This window comes from Artemia sp. Qi Xiang Cuo, chromosome 9 (genome assembly GCF_049724085.1).
Source record: "Artemia sp. Qi Xiang Cuo chromosome 9, ASM4972408v1, whole genome shotgun sequence".
NCBI lineage: Eukaryota > Metazoa > Arthropoda > Branchiopoda > Anostraca > Artemiidae > Artemia > Artemia sp. Qi Xiang Cuo.
Window position 1 is genome coordinate 27,621,859 of NC_142802.1, and position 27,756 is coordinate 27,649,614.

The 27,756-nt window shown below is 36.7% G+C and overlaps 1 protein-coding gene across 2 annotated transcripts in view; it reads left to right on the top strand.

Moving 5' to 3' along the window:
• Positions 1-22,299, top strand: part of LOC148948514 (uncharacterized) — a 72,454-nt gene extending 50,155 nt beyond the window's left edge. Inside the window, exon 2 of one of the 2 annotated variants that reach the window (XM_089093962.1) lies at positions 20,701-22,299. In XM_089093962.1, coding sequence (XP_088950088.1) covers positions 20,701-21,864 — 1,164 coding nt within the window. In that variant the 3' untranslated portion in view covers positions 21,865-22,299. The remainder of the gene's footprint in view (positions 1-20,700) is intronic. The other variant, XM_089093963.1, reaches the window with a different exon arrangement.
• The last annotated feature ends 5,457 nt before the right edge of the window (positions 22,300-27,756 follow it).

A 27,756-nucleotide genomic window follows, 5' to 3' on the forward strand; every position in this document is an offset into this window, starting at 1 on the left:
GCTAAACCCCTCAATTTCTTATAGGACTCTGGAGTCATCGGCATGAATTGTATTTAACTTCCATAGTTTGATAGATTGTTGCTTGTGCTCACCAATGTTCGTTTATGTTGATGCTTATTTGTCTAAACAAATTGTATAGTACACAATTTTCATAGGATAACCCCTTGGCAGCGCTTTGTTTTTCATTGTTAGATTTTTTGACAATTACCTGCAAATCTTTAAACGTGGAAGTCATATCTCTGAAGTAGTCTTTGCCGGAATAAATTTGAAAATGAACATTTTCAGAGAGCGGTTGTTGCGGATAGAATTGTTCACAGTAACCATGTTTTACAATCACATCAACATTTTCTGCATTGAAAAGATTCAATGATGAGGTGACTGAGGGATGGGACTCTTTGTGTGGTAAATATGCTATTTCTGTCTTGGAAAAGAAATCCTTGTCCGATCTAACAATTTTTTTCTCTTGGTTTCTTTTTCTTCTTTGACAAGTTGATTTTATCCCCCTCAAAATTCCTTGAAACTTTCTCCCTTAGCTTTTTTGGACACACCCATTTTCTCTTCCCAAGTGATAAATCGTATATGGAAATTTACTAGGTTACAGCTTTTGCTGCAACCATGACAATAGGTTAATCGTATAATTTAAAACACTAAGCCCGGGGCTGTGGTTGGATTTACCATTCTCAGAGGTATAGTCATTAGACCTTTTGACTATTTTGAACAAAGGATTTTTTTTCCAAAATTTCAATCAGTGGTGGAGAGGGAGTATCTAAATAGGGCAATTCTGTAAGGGATTGGATGCCCTCCAATTACTTTTTAACAATGCCCCTGAACATACCCTAAAAGTTTCAACCTAATACCCTGAGCGTAGTTGAGATATTGATGATACGCCTTCTTGACAACCAGCATGTACATAGTATATTTTGATCTTGTTCAATATACCCTTCAACATTTTTGGAAAGTAGCTGCAGTCACAAGTAGCAGTAGCCACAGTTGTGAGTAGTCGAAGTCGCAAGTAGTCGCTGTAACAGTAACTAGACCCCGGCGGCACGCCGGCGTATCGACCGAACACCGCCGACGAGAGGCCCGGTCAAACGCCACCGAAGTGTCGCAGCGCCGCCGCCGGTAGAGGCGGCGGCGTTCGGTCGACTTTAAATTAATTTTGCGGCAATCTTTATTGCGTCAACCGCAAAGTCGGATCTTTTCCTTCTCGTGTGGTTTAGTATTTCGACTTTCCTGATTAGAAATCAAGCAGGGCTTGCACTATCCCCGAATTTTCGGGTATTTCCCCGAAAATCTAAGCGTCACCCCGAAAACAAATTTGGTTCCCCGAATCCCCAAAAATCCCGCAATCACGGTGCCACGCCTAGCGATTTATCACCAGTGAGTTTCCCTGCCAAATATTACTTTGCATACCATAATTCTTCATTACTCTCTTGTTCGTTAATTTTCGTCTCTTTTGTTACTTTGCATAAAAACCAGACATATGCAATATGCTATTGCAAATATTGCAATATACGCAGTTCTTCACATGTTGACAAAGGAAGTATCATCTTTATGAAATGAGTTTAAATCATTTCGAATGCAGTTTTCCAATTGCTATTTCTTACATCATTCATAGTCAAGAATTTTATTTTCAAGTTGAATAGAATCATAGAACGCATTCAATAGTATACAGCTTCAGCCTTCAGTTAGATTTTGGAATTGATAGCTGACATTGTTTCTACAGCTGAATTGTAAGTTTGCAGAATTAGTTTTTCTTTTGCAGTTTTTATATAAGATTTGTTTAATGTTTAATACTCAATTGTTGAACACCTGATAGAAAATACAATCTTCTTTCTGGAACATTATTACCCCCCCCCCCCCAAAAAAAAAACCTATTGAGACAAAATTTAGCTATAGACTAAGCTATGTACAAGGTTGGGGACTTAAAGATTGAAACTGAAGTTACCCCAAAAATATGATTCTCAAATAAGTTGTAAATTATTATCTATTGGGGGGGGGGGTAGGGGCTATCATTTTAAAATGATAATACCTCACTTTTTTTAAATTGAAAGTAGGGATGCCAAAAAGACAATTATTTTTTTCATTTAAAGTGGAGGCAGAAGAAAATGAAACCATTAAAATATTTTGATAGACCCAGGGTCCCTCATTGGGACTCGTTCATTGTCTTGGGTATTTTGCAATTTCTCATAGGCTACTGGCCTAATTCGGCTTTTGTGTGTGCTCCCTTTTAATTAGATTCTTTGATCTTGTTGAATGCCACGGCGAATCTATGACTCAGTTTACCAATAATATGAGGTATATCTGAATAATTTCGACATTTTTGTTATTGTCTTTGTACCCCTTTACACATACCCTCAATTTTTTTTTAAGGAACACTAAGCTGTTTAACGTTATTTTGCGTTTATTTTGAACCATATAGTGACCTAGTTAATTATTAAGTAAATTATTTTTCTAATGTAAAGCTGAGACGGTAGCCTATCAAGGTGGTATCCAGAGAGGGGGGGGGGGTATTACATATAAATGATAATGTATCGAAATTTTTTTATTGAAAGCAGGGATGCCAAAAAGTTATATTTTTTTTAATTTAAAGCAGAGACGGCATCCTATCAAGGTGGTATCCAGAGGAGGGGAGGGAGCTATCATATTTAAATGATAATACCTCGATTTTTTTTTTTTTTTTTAAGAAGGGATACCAATAAGTTAATTTTTTTTTTATTTAAAGCAGAGACGGTATCCTATCAAGATGGTACCCAGAGGGGGTGAGCATAGGGAGGTATTATATTTAAGTGATAGTACCTTGATTTTTTTTTATTGAAAGCAGGGATGCCAAAAAGTTGACAAAAATTAACAAGATTTTCGTGAGTTATACTCGATACAGCACTTATATGGTTTTATCGTCCAAACAAGAAGGGACATATGCGTCCAATCCGTTTTTTTTTCTTATTGATGAAACGGGTTTACTTTGAAAACATTCATTCATAAGTACCGGGCAGATTCACACTAAAACGAATTGGTGTGACGATAGCGATATCGACATCCCCACCTAATGTTGTGCTCGAGTGACAATGGCGCCTTTGGTCCAGTGCCCAAGTTACACTAAAAGGCCAGGTCATAATGAAAGTTTTCAAGGAGGAGTCTTTGACAGTCTTATGACCTCAGGGTACTAGATGTTGCAACGTTCTTACGTATCTACAGTGGTTTAAAAAATTCAATCACCCCACAAATGATAACCAAAAATATGCACAAATATAACGTCTGGAATATTATAACACTTTTTTCAAAGCTTTGAAGAAAAGCAAAAAAGGCTAAATACCCCTAACTACGCTTGAAAGCTATTTTAAAAAGAAACTCTTTGGATATTTCCATGGATATGACCATAGCAGAAGCTTTGAGCGTAGGTGGGGATCATAGAGGAGTCTTTGAGTATTTTGACCACAGGTGACTTAACTGTCGGTCTTAACCGTAATCCAACATAACATTTGGCACTTCACTTTTCTTCATACAGAATAAACCATTAAGTGTTTTTTTGTTTCATTGTAATTGAAGTGTTTTCATGTGAAGTGTTCATCATGTATTTTTCAATTTGATCAATATACTCTTTTTAGATGCAGTTTATAATTTGACTGATATTAGGTATCTATGAGTTTATGATTTGGAATGAATCCCCAAAAGAAAAAAATGAATAATATCCAAAAGAGCAGCCAAAAGCAATAAAAAAGCAGCAGTTCAGCCTTAGCCTACATGACATATATTCTATAAAGAAGCCAAAAAAAAAACTTTAAAATGTATTTTTTTAAACTGTTATTAAAAACCAGTTTTTAATACAAGAAGGCTTTTTAGGAATCCAAAAGAGCAAAAAAGAACAATCAATATCAAAGTAACCCATTTCAACTGTTTTAAAGGTGAAAGAACAGATATAGGCAAGGGGCATTATGAAAAAATTAAGCTTCTAAGTTCAAATTTATATTCAAAGTTTTTACCCAGATAACTGGCGAATTTTGTGATACGGTATTTGAAGTTTTGTATGCAGTAATGCTTGATGAAAAAAAACTACTAATTTTGATAATTATTTATGTTAAGATTATATAGCTAATAGAAACTTAAACTATCCGTATTATGCATTGGTTTTGAAACGCCACAGCCATTTCGTTTCTACCAGATTTCTGCTTCTCTTGATGAATAACGAAGAAAACCAGTTTTCAGCCAACGACTTGTGAATTTTTGAACTCATGAATAGGCTTGAATCTGTGATAAATTTAAGCTGTGATTTGAGAAAGACTGATGAAAACATTTATGTTTGCAGTCAACATAGATCGCGCCGGCGGCGCGCTGTTTTTGCCCCGCCGCCGCCGGTCTTCCCTCATCGGTGCGGCGCCGGGGTCTAGCAGTAACAGTACTAGTGACTCTGAAGGTTTCAAATTAATTTCATTGCCCATTCCTAAGATATTGCAGATACGCCTTTTTGATAACCTGGATGCACCCAATGTGTTTTGATTTAGGGGAATAAACCTCTCAACATTCCCCGAAGCTTCAACTTAATACCGTTAGTATTTTTGGACTCACTCAGAATCAAACGCTCCCCCCTTTCGCAATGATAAATCATGCATGTCAAACAATGGGCAAATTGTATAATTTGCATTCCTTGCCCTGGGGGCTCTGGAGGGCTTGGCATCCCCGGAGGCATAATTGCTAGACTTTTCAACTATTTTGGACAAAATGGGTTTTCAAACTTTCTATCAGTGTTGAGCATGGGCATCTGAAAATGGCAGGGGGTTCGTTCCCCTCCGATTACTCTTCAACACCCCCCTTAACTTGCCCTGAAAGTTTCAACTTAGTACCCTTTGCTGTTCCTTAGATATTGCTGATACGCCCTTTTGATAACTATACTACGTGTAGTGTGTTTTGATTTTGTTCGACATTCGCTCCTCGCTCCCCAGCATTTACTGAAAGTTTCGCCTCAATACTGTTCCTAAGATATTGCAGATGCGCCATTTTGATAAAGTGGATGCACATATGTAGTGTCTTTTGATTTATTTCAACTTAACCCTCAAAATTTCCTAGAGTTTCGCCCTAATACCCTTAGCCTTTTCCTTTTCTGACACACCCAGAGTCAAACATTTCCCCTTTCCCAATGACAAATCCTTCATGTAAACAATGGGTAAATTGCATAATTTACAGTCCTTGCCCTTATGCCCGAATTGAGCATTTGAGACCCAGGTGCAAAGATAGCCCCCTTTTTCAATAAAAAAAACCTTATATGTAAACAATGGGCAACTTGCATAAATTATAGTCTTTCCTCCGGGGGTGTGGAAGTTATGTCAACAGCGAGGCATAATTATTTAACCTCTGAGCTAATTTTGAGTAAAATGGCTGTCTTAATTCTCAATCATATATCTTTGGGAGAAATGGGCGAGAGATGGGGGGGGGTGTTCTTTGATCCCTTTCGACTCTGAAAAAGATCACTAGAACTTCCGATTTCGAATCAAATGAGCCTCTTCCGAAATTTATACGACCACCCCTTCCATATAAGCCTTATGGCTCTTTACTGTGGACACCAAAAAAGAACGTGGTTCTCACAACTCAACTGTTGCGTCTTCTAACGCCCCTTTTACAGCTTCTTAAAAATATTCTTTTGTAGTCTCTTTTCTATGTTGCCTTTTCTGCAAGATTAATTAAAAAACTTTTTCCACAAAATAAGTTTTTCAAAGAAAAGTAAAGAACTCCACTAAACAAAAAATTAGCAAAAAAAAATCAAATAATCTACCAAGCGTGAAACTACCACAAATCAGCATAAAAAAAAAAATGAAACCCAAAACGAACAGAAATTACAGCAAATAGCCCAGTGAAACTCAACACAAGCGAAAATAAACATAAGTTGGGTGCAAAACCCCTATGCCTTCCCTAGGCGTGAAAAAAATTTGCACTTTACTGAAAAAATATAAATGTTTTTACTTTTATAACTTTAATAAATCAAACGATATTAACCATTTGATTACTAAATATCAGTATATCTAGGCTATATTAAACTAGGCTATATCAAATATTAAGAGCTTCGCTCTTTGCGCTAAAGTTTTTTATTGTTTTAAAAACTAAAGTTGTGAGACAGAGTCAAACTTTAGCGTAAAGAGCGAGGCGTTGAGGAGGGGACAGCCTCTTTCATATACGGAATAATTTCTGTTCGTTTCAAGTTTTAATGTCGCTCCTTGCTTTCAGTTTAAAAAACTTGTTTTTTTATTTAATTTTTGATCGTTTTTTAGTTAATGCAGCTTTTATTTTGGCTCACCGTCATTGAATAAGTAAACAAAATTTGCATAAAAATTTTGCTTTTCTTTTGCTAAATGGATGTTTCTAAATTTGGTTATGACGTAATTTACAAATTACCTTACGTAACTAACTTCTATATTCGTATATCTTTCTTCTGGCAAAAAAAACAAAGTTACACATTTTTGCAGATATGAGCTTGAAACCTATGTAAAAAGGTTTTCTGATATGCTGAATCTGACGGTGTGATTTTCATTAACATTTTTTCACTTGTAGGGTATGTTTCCCCCCTCTTTCAAAAATCAGGTAATTTTCTCAGGCTCGTAGCCTTTGATGAGTAATACTAAACTAAATGAAATTTATATATTTAGAATCAGCATTATAAACCCATTCTTTTGATACATTTATTGACATCAAAATTCCGTTTTTAAAAGTTTTGATCACTATTGAGCCGTATCGCTTGTTTTTTTTTATTGTTTTTTTTATTACGTATATGTTAATACGTATATGAGGGGGTTCTCCCCTTAGTCAATACCACGTTCTTTACGTTAAAAGTTAAAAAATATTTTGATTCACAAACCCCTTAATCACAAAGGCCTTTTAATTATAATAGATAGATCTTTTGAAAGCAATAAAAAAAAGTTTAGCGTAAAGAGCGTGTTATTGACTTGGGGAAGAACCCCCTCACATACGTTATAATTTCTGTTCATTTTAAGTTCTAATGTTGCTTCTTACTTTCAGTTCAAAAAATATGTTGTTTTTTTTATTTAATTTCTGATCGTTTTTTAAATAATGCTTGGAAATCCGACGCCCCCTTCATAGAAATGTCCCTTACCCCAAAGAAACATCCTCCACGGAAAGATTCTCCAGAGTAACCTCCTCCTCTAGCCCCCCCTCCAGAAAAAAATCCTTCCTGAAAATGTCTGTATGCTTCCCAATAACCAATAAATAATGCTGGCAAGTCCGGCGCCCCCTTCATGGCAATTTCCCTTCCCCCATGAAAACTTCCTTCGTGGACAGATCCTCCAACATAATCCCCGACCCACCCAACCCCCCCCCCCCACTACCAGAAAAAACCCTCCTGATAACTTCTGTATACTTCCCAATAACCAATACTATATGTTAACATTGGGTAAAGTTCATAACTTTTAGCCCTCCCCCTGGGGACTTCGGGGGATTAAGTCATCCTAAAAGACATAGTTATCATATTTTCGACCATGCTGAACAAAATGGCTATCTAAAAATTTTGATTGGGTGACTTTGGGAAAAAAATAAGCGTGGGAGGGGGCCTAGTTGCCCTCCATTTTTTTTCAGTCACTTAAAAAGAGCAGTAGAACTTTTATTGTCCATTCGAATAATCCCTCGTACGATATTCTAGGACCGCTGGATCTATATGATCACCCCTGGGAAAAAAAAAAAAATAAACACGCACCCTTGATCTTTTTTCTGGCAAAAAAAACAAAAGTCCACATTTTTATAGATAGGAGCTTGAAACCTCTACAGTCGAGTTCTCTGATACACTGAATATGATGGTGTGATTTTAATTAAGATTCTTTAATTTTTAAGGAGTCTTTCCCCCTTTGTTTAAATTCAGCCAAATTTTCTCAGGCGCGTAACTTTTGATGGGTAGCACTAAACTTGATGAAAGTTATATTTTTGAAATCAGCATTGAAATCTGATTCTGTTGATGTATCAAATGGTATCAAAAACCCGTTTTCTAGAGTTTCGGTTACCATTGAGGCGGGTCGCTCCTTACAGTTTGAAACTGTTTGAAAAATAGAATAATGCTTTAAATTTTTTCTTTTGTTTTTTAAGACTTTATGGTTTGGCCTGCTTTTTGTATGCCGGAGAAAAATTTTCAGCAGTTTTTAGCAACATACACCCTTTTAGTAAATAAAAGTTCAAAATAGGGATAAAATCCTTGTTAATAGACAGTGTATAGAAATTCTCGGTCACATATACAGTGACCGTCATCAGTAGTAAAACAGTTTTGCTACTGCTGACGGTCACTGTATATGTGACCGAAATATCTGGTATTTTTTGTGAATTTTCTATACACCGTCTATTAAAAAGGACTTTATCCCTATTTTGAACTTTTATTTTATAGTCATGGAAAGGCAGTGTGGTCTCCGAAATTATCTACACCCTTTTAAAAATCTGGTCACAAATAGTAGTGTTTAATTTAGTTTCGTACCTCCTCTAACTGACCTGAAATGGAAAACATGATACCATTCGCAAAAAAAATCTACTTACTTTCTTTGATAGCTTGGATACACTTACGCTATTTTGATTTGGTTAAATTTTAAGAGCAGACGTAACCCCGAAAGTCTGAACTTAATACCCTCAGTCGATCTTTAGATACTGCGGAGAAGTCTTATTGGCAATTAGCATTATCAGGGTATATTTTGATTTAATATTAAGCCAATAATTAGTTTTTAAACATACTTGGCAAATGAGAGGATGGGCGTGAGAGGGGGACCACTTACTGTCCAATGACTTTCAACTATTAAAATGGGGCATCAGCCTTTTCTATTTTCAATCGAATGAGACCTTTTCGAAGTTCTCACGACAAGTCCCTCGATACGAAGTGCCCTGGTCTAAGCAACAACAAAAATAATACATTATACCCACATCGATCTTTACTATAAAAATGTAAAGTCTTCCAATCATTTTCGACTATTAAAAAGGGCACTAGGCCTTTCGATTTCCAATCGAATGAGCCCTTTTTGAAACGGCAACGCTTTCTATAAACACCTTATATGCCCCCAGGGCATACATTACAACCTTTACCCTAAGGGCTGTTAGGGTGGCTGTCATCCTCTTAAGACCTAATTTTCAGAACTTTCAACTACGTTAAACAAAATGGTTATCTCAAAATTTTAATTGGATGTGTTTGGGGAAATGGTGGGCGTGAGAGGGGCGATAGTCGCTCTCCAATCACTTTCAACTATTAAAAATGGCACTAGCTCTTTCAATTTCCAATCAAATGAGCCCTTTTGAAGTTTCTACGACAACACTTTCAATAAAAGTCTTATATGTCCCCAGGGCATAACTTACAACCCTTGCCTTGAGGGCTGCGGAGGGTGTCATTCTCAAAGACATAATTTCCAGAACTTTCTACTACGTTGAACAAAATGGCTATCTGAAAATTGTGATTGGATGTGTTTGGTGGAATTGTGGGCGTGAGAGGGGGGGATAGTTACCCTCCAATCACTTTCGACTATTAAAGAGGGCACTAGCCCTCTTAATTTCCAATTGAATGAGCCCCTTTTGAAGTTTTACGACAACTCTATCTATAAAAACCTTATATGCCCCCAGGGCATAATTTACAACCTTTTCCCTTGGGGCTCTGGGGGTTTGTCATCCTTAAACACATAATTTTCAGAACTTTCAACTACGTTGAACAAAATGGCTATCTCTAAACTTTGATTGAATGTTTTTGGGGAAATGTTGGGCGTGAGAGTGGGGTTAATTACTCTCTATTCACTTTCGACTATTAAAAAGGGTGATTTCAATATCTAATCAAATGAGCCCTTTTTGAAACTTCTATAACAACTTTCTATATAAAATTTATTTGCCCCCATGGATTAACATACAACCCTTGCAATAAGGGCACTGAGGGAGTTATCACACTATAGGATCTAATTTCAAGATCTTTCAACTTCGTTGAAAAAAATGCATATCTCAAAATTTTGAGTGGGTGTGTTTGGGAAAATGGTGGGCGTGAGAGGGGCGTTAGTCACTCTCCAATGACTATCAACTATTAAAAAAGCACAGTTCATATAATTATCCAGTAAGCTTATCGCAGATCATTTCTGGTCTTCGTTCTCGGTGCGAACAAAAAAGCTCCTCCCACTTCTTTCTGCATTAGCGGGTTAGTCTGTTTCCGATTGTTTCCAACAAAGTGCATTATTCGTAATAGCGGGTTTCCACTTGTTTCCGATTAGATCACAGTCTGGGGGAGTGTCCTCCTCAAAAACATAATTTCTATCTGAAAATCAATAATGCTGAACAAAATGGCTATCTAAAAATTTTGATTGGATGCGTTTGGCGAAAAGGTGGGCGAGACAGGGGGGTTATTTGCCCTCAAATCACTTTCGAGTATTAAAAAGGGCACTAAAACTTTGAATTTCCTATCGAATGAGCCCTTTTTCAAGTTTCTACGACAAAGATTTCAATAAAAACTTATATGCTCCCAGGACATAATTTCTAACCCTTACCCTGAAGGCTGAGGGGGAGTGTCCTGCTCAAAGGTATAATTTCCTGAACTTTAAACTGCGTGGAACAAAATGGCTATCTCAAAATTTTGATTGGATGTATTTGGGTAAATGTGGGCGTGGAAGGGGTGTTAGTTGGAAGGGGTGTTAGGTGTTAGGAAATGAGGTTTTAAGAGGGAAGACTAATGATAATGATGGAGTAAAGAGTCTGATGGTGAATGGAAGTGAAATTACTGATAAACAGGAAATGGCTGATGAATTCGAAAAATATTTCACGAACATAGGCGCGAGTATTAAGGAAGACGTAGCTAAAAAGTCTAGAAGACATCTGTTGAAGTCCTTTATTGATAATCGAGGCGAAGGGCGCATTTTTTCGTTCGAGAAGTGCACAACAAAGGACATCGAGAGCACAGGGAAAGGACTGAAGTCCAACTCGGCCGGAATAGATGGACTTAATCTTAGAGCTGTAAATGCTATCCTAGTTTATATATTACCTTGTCTAACTGACTTAATAAATCTATCACTCCAGACCGGTGAAGTCCCTAGTGGTCTTAAACTGTCAAAGGTAATACCATCGTATAAAGGGGGCAACAAACAAGAACTATTAAGTTGGTGAGCGATTTCGTTATTGCCTTTTTTTCCTACAATCTATGAAAAGGTAGTTCAAAAGAGACTCTATGAATATTTTGATAGAATAGGACTATTGTGTGAAATCCAATTTCAATTCCACAGTAAAAATTCTACAAGCCTTGCTATTCATCATCTTCTGGATGTAATCAATGGAGCTCTAGAAAAAGGTCTTATTCCTTTAACGATCTTTGTTGACTTCAAAAAAGCTTTCGACACTGTGGATTTTGAGTTGCTGCTGTGTCGCCTATCTAGTCTGGGGATAAAAGATGTTTGCTTGGATTAGTTTAAATCATACTTGTATGGAAGGTCAACTAAAGTAATGATAGATGACATCGTTAGCGGAGTCTATCCTGTAAAATGTGGAGTTCCTCAGGGCTCAGTCCTTGGTCCATTACTCTTTCTCGTATACATAGATACTCTGAGGTTCTACATGCCTGAAGCAACTGTTACAGTATTTGCAGATGATACTGCTTTGACGATTTCTGCACAGTCACTGGAAGAACTAGAAGATAAAGCAAACCGAACGCTGGAAAACCTTTTGGTGTTTACCTCCTTGAGTTACCTTGCTGTTAATACTTCTAAGACAAATTATTTGATTTTTAGTAGGGTAGGAAAAATTGTAAATAGTGCTTCCGTAGTATTTGAAAATTTGTCACTTTCACAGGCTTTTGAAAATAGATATTTGGGATTTTATGTTGATAATAATTTTAGTTGGAAGAAACACATAAATATGATTTCTTCTAAACTTGCACAAGGTCTTGAAGTGATGCGGCGTTTGAAACACGTGTTACCCTTAAGTGTTTTAAGAAATATATATCATACTGTTCTTCATCCTTTTATTGTTTATGGTTGCTGTATTTATGCATCTAATTTTACTTCAAATATTAAAAGACTGCAGATTCTTCAGAATAAGGCACTACGAGTACTGGGTGAGTTTGTTCAGTATGAGCATATGCGTGAATCTTTTATTAGTTTTAGAATTTTAAATATTCATCAGATCAGGGACCATCAGGCGGGAGTGTTTACTTACCTGGTGCTTAATAGATTATCTCCAGAATATTTTAGAGATTTTTTTAAGTTTAATTCTGATTATCATCATCATAGGACTAGAGGTCGTGGAAGCTTAGTCTCAGAAGTAAGGACTACGAGTCGATCTAGTTTTGCAATTAGAGATTATGCAGTTAATTTGTGGAATGGTTTTCCGGAGAGCATTAGGGAGTCAGAAAACCAGTTTCAGTTTAAAATTAGATTAAAAAAGTTTTTGTTGGGTGGGAATTAAATTTTTTTTATTTATTTATTTAAAAAAAAGTTAAATTGTAATTAAGTTGTAAAACAAAAAGTTAAAAAAAAAGTTAAATTGAGTTAATTTGTATTGAATGGTATGAAAAGAGTAGAAAGAGTGAATGAGTTTTGGTTTATGATAAAAGATTGTGTGACGCTGCTCAAGTCACAATAGTGGCTTAATAAAACGTCATACGTTCTTACCATTTCTACGTTTGTTGATAATGTTATTCAAAAAATGTGTTGTAAGTGCCAGCTAAGTATGATGTATTATTAGTTGAAAATAAAAGTCAAGTCAAGTTGCCTGCCAATTACTGTCGACTATTAAAAATGGCACTAGCCATTTCAATTTCCAATCGAATGAGCCCTTCTTGAAGTTTCTACGACAAGACTTTTTTTAAAAAACCTTATATGTCCCGAGGGTAAAGCTTACAACCCTTGCCCTGAGGGCTCTGAGAGGATTGTCATCCTGAAAGACCTCATTTACAGAATTAAAAACTACGTTGAATCAAATGCTATCTCAAACTTTTGATTGGAAGTGTTTGGGGGAAAGGTGGGCGCGAGAGGGGGGTTAGTTGCCCTCCAATCCCTTTCGACTATTAAAAATGGTGCTAGTCCTTTGAATTTCCAATCGAATGAGCCTTTTTTGAAGTTTCTACGACAACGCCTTCTATAAAAACCTTATATGTCCCCAGGGTATAACTTACAACCCTTGCCCTGAATGCAATGGTGGAGTGTCCTCCTCAAAAACATAATTTTTATCTGGAAATCAACTACGCTGAACAAAATGGTTATCTAAAAATTTTTATTGGATGTGTTTCGGGAAATGGTGGGCGTGAAAGGGGTGTTAGTTGCCTTTCAGTCACTTTCGTCTATTAAAAAGGGCACAAGCCACTCCAATTTCCAATTGAATGATCCCTTTTCGAAGTTTCTACGACAACTTCTTCGATACGAAGTGCCCTGCTCTAAAGGGAAAAAATAATAAATAAAATATTGTGCCAACATTGTTCTTATATGCCCTCAGGGCATAAATGAAGACCCTGGCCCTTAGGGTTGTGGGGGATTTTTCTCCTCAAAAATATATTTTCTATCTGGACATCAACCACGCTGAACAACATGGCTATATCAAAATTTTGATTGGATGTGGTTGGGGGAATGATGGGCGTGTGGGGGGGGGCTCGTTACCCTCCAATCACTTTCGACTATTAAAAAGGGCACTAGCCACTCCAATTTCCAATCGAATGAGCCTTTTTCGAAGTTTCTACGACAACTCCTTCGATACGAAGTGCCTGGGTATAGAAACAAAAAAATAAGATAAAAAAAAATAATACGTTCTGCCAACATCGTTCTTTACTTAGGCAGCGCTATTGCGCTGCCTATGATAAAGCTTTCATTATAAATTTCCATTTACTCCAATTATCTTCCAACGACTTTTGCTAGAAGATTCATGTTTGTATCTTTTAATGAACTCCTTGTGTTCTCCTCCCCAAAATGTTTGTAATCTTGTGCTAGCTGGATTTGTGAAATCAACGTTAAAAGAGTTGTGCAATGCAGAATGCAGGTTCTCTTCTCCTTTCTGGTTAGCTGATCATTTCTCTGAAGTAGCTGGTACCCTTGAATATTTGCTAGATACTGTATATTTGCATCGAGAAAAGTCTCACATTTTGCCGTGGCACCCAAACTCAGGGTTGCCACCGTCCTGGATTAATCCTGTCTGGGATTTCTTTTGCAGTCTGGGATTTTTTTGTGTCCGGGATTCTTTGTAAAAAAAAACGAGTTTTTTTGCTAGAAATCGGGAGTTTTGCTAAAAACCGGGATTTTTCGATTAAAAAGATATTTTCAACGATTTTGGCTGATAGTCTACTATATTTTTTTTTCTGTACAGTATCACGAATATTCTCTGTTTTTGTTTGTTCCCTCCAGGGCTGCTACCGTGGTTACGTTCATACCATTTTTGGTACGTCTTTGAATTTATGTTACAGAAATGTTACGCTTTTGAATAATGGATAAAATGTACATTTTCTGAGCAATCTATTTTTTTCCCCGTGAAAAAATTCTGCCGTTCCCAGTTTAATTACAATGACACGAGTATCGATATTCTTTCACATTGAGGACATTTAATCACAAAATCACTCAGTTACTAGTATGAGAAAATAAACATTTCGCTTTCTCGCATAGTAAGTTAGGATAATATTCTCTTTCAAGAGATTATCATTTGCAATGATGTGAGAATACTGAGAAATCAAACAGACTTTACACTATCTTGTCAATGGTGACCAACTTCCAAAAGTTGAATTTGAATCTTGTTCAGTCAACAGCACAGTATAAATACTGTTATAGTACGAGCACTATAACACAGTATAAATAAATATATAGGAATATTCGTATATATTTATGCTGTGGTCAACAGTCATAATGAAATTATATGGGGAAGGAGCAAGCTGAAGTCAGGAAGTAAAATTTATGATAAAAAAAATAGGTAAATAATATTAGAAGCTATATTCTTTATAATTTATTTATGTGATTATAAGATGATATATGTATTTTTCTTTTGGGAACAGACGCCCCCCCCCTCCTTCTGATTGGTTGGACATAATATCAGGTTATAAGCAAAACTTGCTCTTTTATTTGGGATTATGAACAGCTGATATTGACAAAATATTTGGAACTGTTAAAATGAGCTAACTATTGGTTATAACGAAGGCTATACCCGAGCAATGAGCAGGGGCTGGGTTAGTTGAGCCGGAACTTTCGAATTTATGCTAGGCCTCTTTCAAGTATCATGATCACTTTTTTTACATTATAACCCCCCTCCCTCTTTGATGTCCCTCATATCAATCTTGAGACGATAAACACAGAGCGAAGACATTTTCCTTTTATAATAAGTGAGGCGGATTTTGATGTTAATCTATCTGTAGTAAAATTTTGGAAGTGTGTTGCCAATTTAAAAGATGGAGTTGTTAATCCTTCCTTACAATTTTCATAATTTTATGCTTACATTGACGTGTCTACCCCATTCCAAAGCTGGAGCAGAGCGTCAGTCTTCTGAGTTGAAAACGAAAGACTCCGATCCGCAATAAGCTCAATCCGAAAACTGATACTGATCTTATGAGTGTCAGAAGAACAATTCCTAACCCAAGTTCTAGGAAAATCCTAGATACCCTTGTAAGGGAAGCAAGAAATTGGAAGAAATAAACTGCCAAGTTAACTATGCTCCAAAATTGGTTATGTTTGCTTCACTGTATAAGTATCTAATATGTTGTGTCTTAGATCTAGACAAAAAGTAAGTTTTAAATTCAGTCCTAAACGATTATCTCAACTAGAGATTATCTAAATAAGCTAAGGCAGACCTTGAGTAAATGCACACTATGCATATTATACAGAGACGAGAGAATATACTTTCAGTGACGAGATATACACAAATACACTTGGTATAGTAATGACGGCCAGACAAAGAAGAGGATCGATTATTTTATGATCTCGGGTCGCTCGTCAATAACAAATTGCCGAACTTGTAGGTCGGCCGGGCTTGGAAACAAGGACCTTAGGATGGTAATCACCACGTTGATGCTACGCCGCCGAGCGCAAGAACAAGAAAGACGACCTACCAAGTTTGATCTGAGTAGTCTGGCTACATCTGAGATGCAACAGAAGTATATTTCTGATATATCTAACCGATTTAGCTGCCTCCAAGTTCTGGACGACCCTGAAGTAGCATGGAAGTCTTTTAAAGATAATATACTCGATTCTGCTGGCAATACCATTGGCCGCAGCAGACACAAGAACAATTCTAGGAGACTCTGTCCGTGATCGAGCTGCGCCGGAAGGCCAGCAGAGCGAAGAATATGCCAGAGCACAGACGACTCAATGGCCTGCGCAATAGCCTACTGCACAGTGATAGGAAGACCTTTGTTGACAAGGAAGCCAGCGATCTTGAAGATGCTTCAAGGAAAGGAGACACCTGCTCCCTGTAAGAACACCTCCGCGAGCTGACGGAAGGGAAGACTTCCACCGTGCCGTGTTTTTCTTGCTAACAACAGCATGCTGGATGACAATGCAGGCCAACTTTTCGCCTGGAGCAGTCACTTTTCAACGCTTCTGAACGCCGAGGCAGTTGTTCACTCCAACCCAGATATGATTTAAGCAGCAATGGCCACACCCGAGGCTACGTCCGACCTCGTATCGCAACCGTTTACCACCTCTGAGATCCGAAATGCTGTGAAACGATTAAATAATAATCGAGCCCCTGGCGTCTGTGGTATTTTGCAGAACTCCTCAAGTGCAGGGTTGCAGCGATGATTCTGTGGCTCCAGCTAATCTTCTCAGCTGTATGAACGACGGAAAGCGTATCGAACGACTGGCGTGCTGGCATCATATAACCACTCTGGAAACGTAAGGGCAGCCGTCAAATCTGCTCCAACTATCGTGGGATCACGCTTCTCTCCGTTCCTGGTAAACTCTTCACCATGTCACTCCTGGACAGGTGTTCCACCTTTTTGTGTAGAAAGAGAAGAGTCCAGCAAGCTGGGTTCATGCCCGGTAGGTCGACAACGGAGCCAGTTCTCATTATTCACCAGTTGATCGACAACACACCGAAACGCGTACATCGTATTTATGAACTTTAAGGCTGCCTTCGATTCTGTTGATCGCAGTTCACTATGGCTGATACTAGGAACTACGGGTCTACCCAAGAAATATTGCTCACTTTTTGAAAAGCTTTATGATGATACGGAGAGCTGCGTGCAAGTCAATGGAAGACGCAGTCCCACATTCTCGGTGAAGAGTGGCGTCCGGCAAGGTTGCGCCAACGCTCCAGAGCCCATCAACTCGCATCATAGACCATGTTATGACCATCACGACGAATCGCCTTCAGTTCGGTCTTCAGTTTGGAGACTGGATACTCTCTGAATCTGACTTCACTGACGCCATAGCGTTTGTTGCGAACACCGTCGAAAAGGTCACCAAAGCTCTCCAGGTGCTCTCAGAAGAAGCCTCGAGTGTTGGACTGAAGATCATCTGGCAGAAAACCAAAGTTCTGCTCCTTGAGCCCCCCCCCCCCGTCCCATTCTACTGTAAAGGAAGTCAACATCGGAAGCAACCGAGTAGATGTGGTTGAAGACTTCACTTACCTGGGATCTATTCTGTCGAAGGATGGCTTGATCACAAAAGAGCTTACATCTAGAATGGCAAAAGCATCGGCACTTGTTGGGAGGCTTAGCAGCATCTGGTGAAAGCCAAACATTAGCCGCTTTACCAAAAAGGCGCATTTACAATGCGTCTGTCAGCACCGTGCTGCTTTATGGAGCGGAGATATGACCAGCTGCAAAATCTATCCTCAGCGCCGTCGATGTCGCACAGACAAAGTATCTCCGAAGAATCGAGGGACTTCACTGGACTGACTTTTTGAGCAATCAGACCCTCCTGTCACGTACGGCACAAACCCCTTTTTCGACGCAGATCGCCCAGCGTATTGTTCGGTGGTACGGTCATTTCCTTCGCATGTCACGTGACGCCCCAGCACGGGTCCCATTCGACTTCGACCCCACCCTACACGGATGGAAGCGACCCAGATGACGCCCCCCCACTAGGTGGAAAGACAAAGCCGATAAATTCGTAATGTGAAAAAAGATCAATTTAATTGTTTATTTTCATTTTTCTGGCGTAAAAACAAAGTGTCATTCAATATTTCTCGACAAAAAAGGCAAAATTGCACCAGAATAAACTTGATGTTTTTCTATTGCATAGTTATTTATCCGCAAAAGCAAAAAAAAGGTTCCAATTCATTAATATCTAGAAAGGTAGAGAGGTGGTTTTCAAATTTTTTAATTAGGATACAAAAAAGATACCTTTTGAAATTTGGAGGGAAGTTTTTTAATGATATTACATAAAAACATAGTTTTCAAATTATACAGGCAACACTCCTCCCTCCCCCTTTTTAAGTGCTATCCTTGATAGTGAAATAAAGGCCCCATGCCTTGAAAAGAGACTTTCCTATCAAAAGTTATGGAAAAGTTACGTTTTTAAGAGCTTGGACGTTACGATTTATTTTGGTCTGGTGGCAACCCTGGTTCCCTCTGGATTTGCGCTATTACACTGGGGCAACTTTTCGTTCGGGATTTGACTTTTGAAAATTCGGCTGCAATGTAACGACGAGCGGCGAATTCAAAACAAATAGATTCGCTTGAGTCCTTGACATCATTTTATGAGTCTCGAATGTATTCCGAAATCTAGGGCAGCAGAAGCGATAAATACCATCGGCAAACTTATTATGCTCAGTTTTAGTATCTTTTTAGTTCGGTGTTTTGCAGATGTAACTTTGCGAAAAATTAGTTTTATAAAGTCATTACCAAAAGTAGCAAATTTTGCTACTTTTTGACAACCATAACTACAAAAAACTAAATATATCTATATTTGTTTTTCGAAACTTAAAAGTCACATAATAATAAATAATTATCAGTTTAATATCAGACATGGAATAAATACTTGGAAATCTCATCATAACAGATAATTATCAATTTAACATCAACGAAGGAATATATAGTAGAACCTTTAGTTTCAAGCCAAACATTAGTGCCTTTGTGACTCACTTCGGAAGATTTATTTGTCAAAGTTCGTCATTAATCAACTACGATTGGCTGTCAGAACAGCTGTAATCAAAACTGGCAAAGATCAGTCTCAAACACTTACAGAAATGATTAACTTGGTATTGTGCTTAATTTGGAAGTCCATAACTGCGCATTTCATGACAATTTATACAGGGTTGACCTCATTTATAAGGAATAAGGAATTGATTGTTTGTATTGGAGGAAATTAGCCTATATTCAATATTGTCAGAAAATTAGCTTATGTTCAATCAGAAACATAAAAGGAGTTAGTAATGAATATATTTATAGGCCGATTATACATAGAAAACTAATTTACAGTTGTCTTTCATGTTACAAATAGGACTTGACATTGGAATTGTTTCGAGAATCAATAAAATTTTCTTATTGTCAATTCTGATTCCAGGAAATCTTCTGATTCTCTGATTGCAACTGATTAATATGATTAAATTGATAAATGTATGGCTAATAACAATAAAATAATATTGCAATACATTACTAAAAATATGTGCTATAGATAATTGCTATTTCCAGAAAACTGTTTTTGTCTTAGAGACCATTTGGCGCCCTGCTGCAAGAGTCAAGATACCATATAGCCCATTTTCCCATTATCATGCTACTGACCGATTATTGCAGAAGCTGGGGGATGCGTACATGGGCGCCCATAGGCTGAGTTTTAGAGGGAGCCTTACCTGGTCCAATCGGCACTTTCAATGTTGTATAATTGAAATGTCAAGATAAAATATCATAGGCAGTGCGATAGCGCTGCCTAAGCTAAGAGCAGTGTTGGCACAATATATTATTTATTTTTATTATTTTTAGGCCATGGCACTTCATATAGAAAATAATGTCATAGAAACTTCAAAAGTAGCTAATGGAGGGCCTCCCCCACGTTAATCATTTCCCTGTACACTTTCAATCAAAATTTCGAGATAGTTATTTTGTTTGACGTAGTTAAAAAGTCCAGATATTATGTCTTTAATGAGGAGACCCCCCCCCCCACAGTAAGAAGACTATCGAATTTCTAATTTCCGTTCGAATGAGCCATGTCCCGATCTTATAGGACTATCGGCTCGATACATTCACCCCTAGGAAATAAAAAGGCAAACAAATGAAGACACATCCGTGATCTTTCTTCTGGGGAAAAAAATTAATTCCACGTTTTCCCAGATAGGAATTTAAATCCTCCACAGTAGGACTCTCTTGTATACTGAAGCTATTGCTGTAATTTTTACTTGCCTTTTTGTACGTGTTTTTCCCCATTTTTTCAAAAATCAGGCAAATTTTATCAGGTTTTTGGCGTTAGGTCTGAAACGTTAAGCTTAATGAACTTTATGTATTTGGAATCAGTATAGAAAGCCAATTTTTATGTATTAATTCTTATCAAAATTCCTGACCGTTACAATTATTCTGAGTCCCTTCTTGATTCTACACCATATAAATATATGTATGTATACAAAATTTATGTATATTTTATATGTATTTTGGAATAGAGGTAGAATTTTCATAATCCCTTCTTTTGTTAATTCATTTTGTTTGTCTTTGTTTCCCTTTGGTTGTGCAATTTTTACGTATGGGGAGATTTTTCCACGGGTAATGGTCGGATGGATTTTCCGGGGGAATATGCTGGACCCCAGAAAACATCTTCGTTGTGTTTATTGTTTTTGACCTGCTGTATTCAATGGAAATCCTTTCCTTTTTTTCAGGTTTTAAAGCTGGTGATGGGCGGACTTCAGGTGGAAGGTTATCTTACCCTTTGTTCAAATGTCTGGAAAGCTGTATTAACACCTAACGAGGCCAAAATCGTGTGTGCTTTTTGTTTTGAGCCTGGGCCTCATGAACACATTGTTCATGGAAAAATGGTTGTCCACGAGAGATATTGTTCCTTAGAATTGGAAAGTCAAACAAATGATCGTTTGAACAAGTCTTATTTTGGCGTAGAAGATTCAAAGTTAGAACTCAAAGAGAGCGTTCTGTTTGATTATTCAGATTGTCACACAGATGAGCCATCAGTAAATAGTGAAGGCGATGAGACTGAAACTGATGCAAATAATGACAATTATAGTTTCATTTTCTGTAACAATGATGAAATTAAGTCAGAAGAGACACATAAGTCGGATGGCATTGGAAAAATTGACTCTGAAGACGTTGAATCGTCTGTTTTTTTATCTGCTTTGGATGGTAGTTCAAATGGATGTGAAGAATCTGAATCAACTTCGTTTGTAAATGAAAATGAGGAAGAAACAGATACACCTGTTCATGAGCTTAAAAAAATACACAAAGTAAAACCAGTAAGAATAGCGGACACCAGCTTTAAGAAAAAGTCAAATGATGTATCTGTAAGAGGGCTTGTTGGAAAACAAGCCAAGAAAATTAATAAATCAGGTCAACCTAAGTATATATGTGATGTATGTGGGAGACCTTGTGTTGCACCGTCTGCGCTAAAAGTACATCGGGCTGCGCTTCATGGTCGTGATGTTGAGCCAATTACTTGTGAAGTATGTGGATTTGTTTCTCCGACTAGAGTACATCATGCTTATCATACAAAAGCAAAACACAGTGAAACTAGATTAATTTGTCAATATTGTGGGAAAATTTTTTCAATTGGAAGTTCCCTTAACAGACATGTGAAAATGCATACTAACCCTTCAACTCCTGATGTAAACTTCTGTACAATATGTGGACTTGGCTTGAAAGGGAAAGCCCGATTGAAAATACATATGAAGTTACATCTTGATAAACATAATGCTCATAAGTGTGATGTTTGTGGGCTGGTCTTTTCTTCGTTTATAAAATTACGGAGTCATAGACAGGTACACCGTTTTATTAAAGTTTTTGATCAACGTGAAAATGTCTTGAGTAAAATCTAGTACATGTGATTGCCGTATTATTGTTTTTTGACAGGATAATTAAAATACATTCGATGAAAAACTCATCAATTTTGATGAAAACACATATGAAGCTACATCATGATGAGAAAGATGCCCATGAGTGTAATGATTGTGGAAAGGTCTTTTAATTATTTATAAAGCGGTATAGTCATTAACAAGTTCTCCAATCTACTAAGGTTTTGAATCAGCATGTAAATGTCTTGAATAAATTATAGTTTATGTAATTGCCGTGTTATTGTTTTTCAGATATAATGATAAAAACACTTTCAAAGGAAAATCTGTCAAGTTTGATAAAAATAAAACCCATAGCTACTTCTTGATGAAAAAAATACCCATAAGTGTGATGTTTGTTGAAAAGCCTTTTCATTATTTATAGAGCACGTAATATAGAGTGCGTACCAATTTAATAAAGTTTTGATCAGCTGGAAATTGTCTCAAATAAATTTTAGTTCGTATAATCGTTCCATTGTTGTTTCTGATTTCATACCTCCGTGGTAAATGTGCACATGATGGTCAATTTGCCTGATTGAGCTTTTTTGCCACTCCTTGTAAAACTGTAACACTTTTTTTTTTTCATTACCTTCTCGTTTGCAATTTGTAGGAGATGTTAGCTATTTATGATTATAAGGCCTGCTCCAAACTTCACCAAATACCACAAATTTCACTGCTCAAAATTCAATTGCAAGATTCCTTTCTAATGCCACAGCAATGTTTTGTGCCTTATGATTAGAAAACATTTAAAGTTGTTCAGATAGTTACTATTCTTTATGGTTTATATTGTTTTCCAGATTAATTTTAAAAAGTTTATTCTAAAGAAAAGTAAAGAGCATAGTAAGACTTAAAATGAGCAGACATGAAGTCATATAAGAAGTCAAACTTAAAATAACAGGAATTACTACGAATGAATAAATGAACGAACATAAATTAAAATAATTAATCACATCAGACTAAAAAAATAACAGATATTACTGTCGATGAATAGATGAAACCTAAAACGAATAATCAACTCAAGCTTCAAATAAGCAGAAATTATTACAAATATGTGTAGGGCTACCCCACTAAACACTCTAAAGGCCGTCAAAACAGAGTAACATTAATGCTTTGCTGAAAACAACTTTCATTTCGGGCAGTATTTTTTTATTTGTTGTAACACTAATAGCACTCAATAACAAAATAAACTCACAATCCTAATCAGGGTTTACAAATAAGAGCAGCCATGAACAACAGTGGGCCTCTCTCTCTCTCTCTCTCTGCTCTCTCTCTCTCTCTCTCTCTCTCTCTCTCTCTCGTTCTCTCGTTCTCTCTCTCTCTCTCTCTCTCTCTCTCTCTCTCTCTCTCTCTCTCTCTCTCTCTCTCTCTCTCTCTCTCTCTCTCTCTCTCTCTCTCTCTCTCTCTCTCTCTCTCTCTCTCTCTCTCTCTCTCTCTCTCTCTCTCTCTCTCTCTTTATATATATTTGAATAAATACATATGTGACACAATTTAACATTTAATTTTTAACTTTAAAAGGAACATCAGTGATTTTGAAGCAGTTTGTTAGGTTTTTGAGGCAATATTTTCAACTGGTGAATCAATAAAGGATTTTCCAAATAATTCCCGACGCGTTTGAAACGAGCTTGCATAAAAAAAATTAAAAGTATGGATATAAGTTTACTGTATCACAGATTACTGGAACTAAGTTTATTATTTAGGGTATTAATTCCAGGAGATCTCAGCAGTTTTGATTATTGAATGTTATAATGATAAATGGTAAAATTTAAGATATATCTTGTTTAGGAGCGCCCGTTGAGGGTGGGGAGGTATAATGTAGTTGGGGCAGTTATCCCTTTCCTCGAGATTTTTAGCCAACTCCTAAATTTTTTAAAATATTTTTTTTTTGTATTTTCATTGAAAAAATCGAAAACAGTGAAATTGTCCCCTAAAACTTGGAAAACACATCCCCCTATATTTTTGTGAATTGACCTTCCTATTTTGGTTTTCAATCATGTGCGAATGGCACTTGAAAGAAGTTTCAAAGTTCTGCATTGCAATAGAATTCAAGGTTGATTAGTAGGGAGATTTTCAACAACGCAAATTGAAAATCCGGACAATACTTGGCCTTCTATAGGGTTATCCTGACTCCCACCTCGTAGGCACATTTGAATATTCTCAGAATCTTTTAAGTATTAAAAGAATCTTTTCATGTTTTGTTTTGTTGTAACTATTATATATTTCAAAAAATGCGTTTCAAGGTTATTATAGCTAAAAAGTTATGTTTTTTAGTCTTTCAAAATATTGTTTTTCGTAGGTATGCGTTGCTTAGTGTACATGCCTAGTAAGTTTCAAGCCTACCAAAGACAAAACTAATACGTGCCTATGAAAAAAAACACAATTTTCAATATTTCTTTGCCTTTATTGGGGTAAGTAAGTAAGTAAGTAAGTATGACGGCACTAGACCCTTAAGATCCAAACCGGCGGTGCTGATCTCCGTTTCGTGGCCCTTCAGCCAGGAAGTGCAATGGGGGGCTGGGGGGCCAGCCATCCTGTGCTTTCGCGCACCCTTCCTGCTTACCTTCCCCAGATTTCTCCAGGTACCCATTTAGAGCTGGGTTGACTCTGGCTAAGCTTACAGGGTCAGACCACTGATCCGCGTCCCAAACCAAGAAACTGGCCACGGGGTGGGGTTCTCTTGACTCTTGGCCCTGTCCATATGCCTCGTAAGTTCTTGCGCCCCTTCTGATGCAACTTTTATTTTATTTATTTTTATATTATATTTTTTCATATCTTGACCAAGGGAAGCTGTCATCATTCCAGGCTACATGACTTTGAAGTTTAAGTCGACCGGAGATAGCTATTTTGTTGGCCTAATTTCAGGTAATTTCAGTCTTTCTCAAATCACAGCTTAAATTTACAACACATTTGAACCTATTCATGAGTTCAAAACTTCATAAGTTGCTGGCTGGAAACTGGTCTTCTTCGTTATTCATCAAGAGAAGTAGAAATCTGGTAGAAACGAAATGGCTGTGGCGTTTCAGAACCCTTGCATAATACAAGTAGTTGAAGTATCTATTAGCTATGTATTCTTAACATAAATAATTTTCAAAATTAGTAGTTGTTTTTCATCGAGCATCACTGCGTACAAAACTTCAAATACCGTATCACAAAATTAGTCAGTTATCTGGCTAAAAACTTTGAATATAACTTTGAACTTAGAAGCTTAATTTTTTATAATGCCCTTTGCCTGTATCTGTTTTGTCACCTTTAAAATAGTTGAAATGGGCGACTTTGGTGTTTATTGTTTTTTTTTTTTTTGCTCTTTTGGATTCCTAAAAAGCCTTCTAGTATTAAAAACTGGTTTCTAATTAAAATTTAAAAAAATGCATTTTAAAGTTTTTTTTGGCTTCTTTATAGAATATATGTCATGAAGGCTAAGGCTGAACTGCTGCTTTTTTATTGCTTTTGGCTGCTCTGTTGGATATTATTCATTTTTTCTTTAGGGGATTCATTCCAAATTATAAACTCATAAATACCTAATATCAGTCAAATTATAAACTGCGTCTAAAAGGAAAAAATTTATCAAATTGAAAAATACATGATGAACACTTCACATGAGAACACTTCAATTACAATGAAACAAATAACACTTAATGGTTTATTCGGTATGAAGAAAAATGTAGTGCCAGCTATTTTCTTAAGTAAAAAATGAAAAGCTCACCATTTTAGATGTGATTAAATGAAATAATATGCAGACTGAATTAGCTCCAGGAAGATGTTGAGATTTTTTTCCTAGTTCTTCACTTTTAATCCAAGCAAAATGTTAGGACACTTAGTATCAGTTATTGAGTTTAAGCTTTGATTTCCAAATGCTGACAAAAATTACCAAATTTAAGAAATTCGCAACAATAAGTCACCTGTGGTCAAATTACTCAAAGGCTCCTCTTTGATCCCCACCCAGGCTCAAAGCTTCTGCTGTGGTCATATCCATGGGAATCTCCAAAGAGTTTCTTTTTAAAATAGCTTTCAAGCGTAGTTAGGTGTATTTAGCCTTTTTTGTTTTTCTTCAAAGCTTTGAAAAAAAGTAATAATATTCCAAATGTTACATTTGTTATATTTGTGCATATTTTTGGTCATCATTTGTGGGGTGATCAAATTTTTTAAACCACTGTAGATATGCAAGAATGTTGCAACATCTAGTACCCTGAGGTCATAAGACTGACAAAGACTCCTGCTTGAACCTCCCAATTGAAAGCTTTTATTATGACCTGGCCTTTTAATGTAACTTGGGTACTGGACCAATGGCGCCATTATCACTCGAGCGCAACGTTAGGTGGGGATGTCGATATCGCTTTCGTCGCACCAATTCGTTTTAGTGTGAATCTACCTGGTACTTATGAATGGATGTTTTCAAAATAAACCCGTTTCATCAATAAAAAAAAATGGGTTGGACGTAAATGTCCCTTTCCCTTTGGACGATAAAACTATACTAGTGTTGTATCAAGTATAGCTCACGAAAATCTTGTTAATTTGTGTCAACTTTTCAACTTTTTGGCATCCCTGCTTTCAATTAAAAAAAAATCAGGGTTCTATCACTTAAATATAATACATTAAATATAATACACACAGATTACTGGAACTAAGTTTATTATTTAGGGTATTAATTCCAGGAGATCTCAGCAGTTTGATTATTGAATGTTATAATGATAAATGGTAAAATTTAAGATATATCTTGTTTAGGAGCACCCGTTGAGGGTGGGGAGGTATAATGTAGTGGGGGCAGTTATCCCCTTCCTCGAGATTTTTAGCCAACTCCTAAATTTTTAAAAATATTTTTTTTTTGTATTTTCATTGAAAAAATCGAAAACAGTGAAATTGTCCCCTAGAACTTGGAAAACACATCCCCCTATATCTTTGTGAATTGACCTTCCTGTTTTGGTTTTCAATCATGTGCGAATGGCACTTGAAAGAAGTTTCAAAGTTCTGCATTGCAATAGAATTCAAGGTTGATTAGAAGGGAGATTTTCAACAATGCAAATTGAAAATCTGGACAATACTTGGCCTTCTATAGGGTTATCCTGACTCCCACCTCGTAGGCACATTTGAATATTCTCAGAATCTTTTAAGTATTAAAAGAATCTGTTCATGTTTTGTTTTGTTGTAACTATTATATATTTAAAAAAATGTGTTTCAAGGTTATTATAGCTAAAAAGTTATGTTTTTTAGTCTTTCAAAATATTGTTTTTCGTAGGTGTGCGTTGCTTAGTGTACATGCCTAGTAAGTTTCAAGCCTACCAAAGACAAAACTAATACGTGCCTATAAAAAAAAACACAATTTTCAATATTTCTTTGCCTTTATTGGGGTAGGGTTCTCTTGACTCTTGGCCCTGTCCATATGCCACGTAAGTTCTTGCGCCCCTTCTAATGCAACTTTTATTTAATTATTTTTATATTATTTTTTTTCATATCTTGACCAAGGGAAGCTCTCATCATTCCAGGCTACATGACTTTGAAGTTTAAGTCGACCGGAGATAGCTATTTTATTGGCCTAATTTCATGTAATTTCAGCCTTTCTCAAATCAGCTTCAATTTACAACAGATTCGAGCCTATTCATGAGTTCAAAAATTCACAAGTCGCTGGCTGGAAACTGGTCTTCTTCGTTATTCATCAAAAGAAGAAGAAATCTGGTAGAAACGAAATGGCTGTGGCGTTTCAGAACCCTTGCATAATACGAGTAGTTGAAGTATCTATTAGCTCTGTATTCTTAACATAAATAATTTTCAAAATTAGTAGTTGTTTTTCATCGAGCATCACTGCGTACAAAACTTCAAATACCGTATCACAAAATTAGTCAGTTATCTGGCTAAAAACTTTGAATATAACTTTGAACTTAGAAGCTT